General features: G+C 44.9%; 1 protein-coding gene across 1 annotated transcript in view; it reads left to right on the top strand.

Annotated features, from left to right (window-relative positions):
• Nucleotides 1-3466, top strand: part of LOC107299417 (bactericidal permeability-increasing protein-like) — a gene marked incomplete at both ends in the record, with an annotated part of 57266 nt that overhangs the window by 10296 nt on the left and 43504 nt on the right. The window contains 2 exons of the mRNA XM_015828779.1: nucleotides 1476-1518; nucleotides 2026-2212. Coding sequence (XP_015684265.1) covers nucleotides 1476-1518; nucleotides 2026-2212 — 230 coding nt within the window. The remainder of the gene's footprint in view (nucleotides 1-1475; nucleotides 1519-2025; nucleotides 2213-3466) is intronic.

Below are 3466 nucleotides of genomic sequence, written 5' to 3'. Positions count from 1 at the left end.
AGCTCCAGCTGGAGCCTGGCGCTGATCCTGGCGCCTCCACTGAGCCCTGACAGCCCCGAAGAAGCACTGATCAGCTGGAAAGCGGCACTGATCCTGGCGCTTCCGCTGAGCCCTGACAGCCCTGCAGCTCCAGCCGTCTCTCACTCAGGCTTGTGCGGTGCTGCCACCGGTTCAGCTCATTCCCCTCCCCCGCTACCCCTTTTCTAGGATGGTCGCGTCCCACTCCGACAAGTGAGTGTCTAGTCTCTTCTTTAAAATCTCCAGCGATGGAGGGCCCACGATTTCTGGTGGCAGTTTCTGTTCCACTGGTTGATTGTCCTCACTCTCAGGAAGTTTCTCCTTAATTCCAGGTTGCTTCTCTCCTTGATCAGCACACACACACACACACACACACACACAAACACACACCACAATATCACCATTTGTCTTTACATTCTCATTTCCATCTTCCCCTTGCATTTTATGACAGGATGCCAGCAAAGTGTAAAATCTGGAAGTGGCAGATCTGACATCAAGCCAAGTTAGTGTAGATGACCAGGCTGAGACCGAGGGAGGGGTCAAATGCTTCATCAGTCTTGAGTCCTTTCATGCCCACAAGAAATCTAACACCAGGTGTTGAAGCATTCACAGCTTCTGGAGGCAGGTTGTTCAACCGATTAATTGTTCTCACTGTCAGGAAATACGTCCTTGGTTCCAGGTTGCTTCTCTAAGTGGAAAAACCCAATGAAAAAGACGAGAGACAGCAACACAAAACAATGATTCCCACTTTAAGATTCATAGGTTTATTTTGCTAATGATTTGGAACGTGGCGAGCATAATAACACAACATCACTTACATGAATAACCCCTTGCAATGAGGTCCACTGGCATAGCAATTTCCAAAAGGACAGCTATAGGCCAATGGCCCCGAGCTAGACTTAAACTAACATTTTTATACCTTTCTTCTCACGACCACCCACACATAGTCATTGTCCTGCAAAGGCAGTTCCTTGTTCTTTTGTGCTGACCAGCAGTTTCCACATACACTGTGTACATCTGAAACCTCTACTCATCTGTTACTTTCAGTTCCTCTTTTCCCACGGTTACCATACTCATGTTCCAAATATACACAGAGCTACCTACTTTGCCATTTCGTGTTGCACAAAGCTCAGCAGATTACAAATAACATGTCTGTGTTGTGAAACAATGTAAAGTTGAAGTTGAAGCTTTAAATCACTGCTGTGGGGCCTAACTCAGGTTTGTTATATGAGGAGGGGACTATATTTTCTTGTTATATGAGGAGGGGGCTATATTTTCATCCCCCACGCACTTAGCCTTAGTAAAAGAAACCATCACTTCGGCTAAATGGAGTCGAGGGTTTTTCTTTCCTAAGGACCTGAGCTGGGGCAGGCCTGACATTTTGGCTAGATATTTATCTTGTGGGATGGATTTCTTAGAAGGCTTTCAACACCTTCCTCTGTCTGACCCTCTTGTAGGATGAGGTTCTCCTTGAAGCACTCAGATGTTGGGATCTTCTCGGTAAGACTGAGCTGTTGTTGTTCTCTTGCTTGAAATGGTATGACCCCCCTCCTTCCCAATCTTCTTGGGGTCCCGGCCAGAAGTCCATTTCACATTGGGGTCATCCTGTCTTCTTCTCCTGGGTTAGGTCCTTGTCCTCAGGATCTTCCTCAAAGACTTGATGATGGACTGAAATGTTCCCTTAGCCCAGTGTTTCTCAACCTTGACCATTTTAAGGCATGTGGACTTCAACTCCCAGAATTCCACAGCCAGCATTTCTGGCTGTGGAATTCTGGGAGTTGAAGTCCACATGCCTTAAAATTGTCAAGGTTGAGAAACACTGCGCGGTGGGCTTAGCCCTTCTGGTGCGTCCAGGCTATGGGTGGCAAACTGGGTTAGAAGGATGGTGCCTTTTGGTCTACAAGCCAAGGTGGTGTGGCCCTAAGGATCTAGGATCTCCTGTTGAAGGAGGAGAATCAATCAAGTTGATATGGTTTTCTGATTCTGGATTTCTCTCCCAACACGCAGGTACAATTGCTGGAAACCCTCATAAACTTCCTTACGGGGAGCATCCTAATTCCACAAATGAATGGTAAGGACGTTGTAAAGACAAAAGACCTTTCACATCATCTTATTTCAGAGTTCAGAGAAGGGCAAACAAAGACTCTCAGGGATCTGGAGGCCAAACCATACGATGAAATGATTGAGGAACTAGGTATGGCAAGCTATTCTCCAAAGAGCCTGAAGGCAGGAGAAGAAGCAACGGATGGAGTCTAATCAAGGAGAGAAGCAACCTGGAACTAAGGAGAAACTTCCTGACAGTGAGAACAATTAACCAGTGGAACAACCTGCCTCCAGAAGTGGTGAATGTTCCAACACTGGAAGTTTTTAAGAAGAGACTGGACAGCCATTTGTCTGAAATGGTATAGGGTTTCCTGCCTGAGCAGACTAGATGACCTCCAAGGTGCCTTCCAACTCTGCTATTCTATTCTATTCTATTCTATTCTATTCTATTCTATTCTATTCTATTCTATTCTATTCTACAATCTATTTTATTCTACAATCTATTCTATTCTATCTTTTCTATTCTATTCTATTCTATTCTATTCTATTCTATTCTATTCTACTCTATTCTATTCTAGTCTAGTCTAGTCTAGTCTAGTCTAGTCTAGTTTAGTCTAGTCTATTCTATTCTATTCTACAATCTATTCTATTCTATTCTACAATCTATTCTATTCTACAATCTATTCTATTTTATCTTTTCTATTCTACTTTACTCTACTCTACTCTACTCTACTCTACTCTACTCTACTCTACTCTACTCTAATCTAATCTAATCTAATCTAATCTAATCTATTCTAGCCATAGAGAAGAGGGGGTCAACTTATTTTCCAAAGCACCAGAAGGCAGGACGAGAAGCAATGGATGGAAACTCACCAATGAGAGAAGCAACATGGAATTATTAAGGAGAAACTTCTTAACAGTGAGGACAATTAACCAGTGGAACAACTTGCCTCCAGAAGTTGTCAGTGCCCCATCACTGGATATTTTCAAGAACAGACTGAACAGCCATTAGTCTGAAATGGTGTAAGGTCTCTTGGTTGAGCTGGGGGCTACACTAGAAGATCTCCAGGGCCCTTCCAACTCTGTTATTATTCTCTATTCTGGAGAAGACGTAACAGTGGAAGATCAAGGAGAGAACTAAGGAGAAACTTCCTGACAGTGAGAACAATTAACCAGTGGAACAACCTGCCTCCAGAAGCGGTGAACGCGTTTTATCAGGTTCGCCTGATTTACCAGTTGCGCCCTTTTCTGGACCGGGACGCTTTGCGCACAGTCACTCATGCCCTCGTCACCTCCCGCCTGGACTACTGTAATGCTCTATACATGGGGCTCCCCATGAGGAGCATCCGGAGGCTTCAACTGGTCCAGAATGCGGCCGCGCGGGCGGTGTTGGGAGCGACGCGTC

Source organism: Protobothrops mucrosquamatus, unplaced genomic scaffold, assembly GCF_001527695.2.
Source record: "Protobothrops mucrosquamatus isolate PMUCROS unplaced genomic scaffold, P.Mucros_1.0 scaffold4889, whole genome shotgun sequence".
In the NCBI taxonomy this organism is placed as follows: domain Eukaryota; kingdom Metazoa; phylum Chordata; class Lepidosauria; order Squamata; family Viperidae; genus Protobothrops; species Protobothrops mucrosquamatus.
This window is presented reverse-complemented; position numbering and strand designations above follow the sequence as displayed.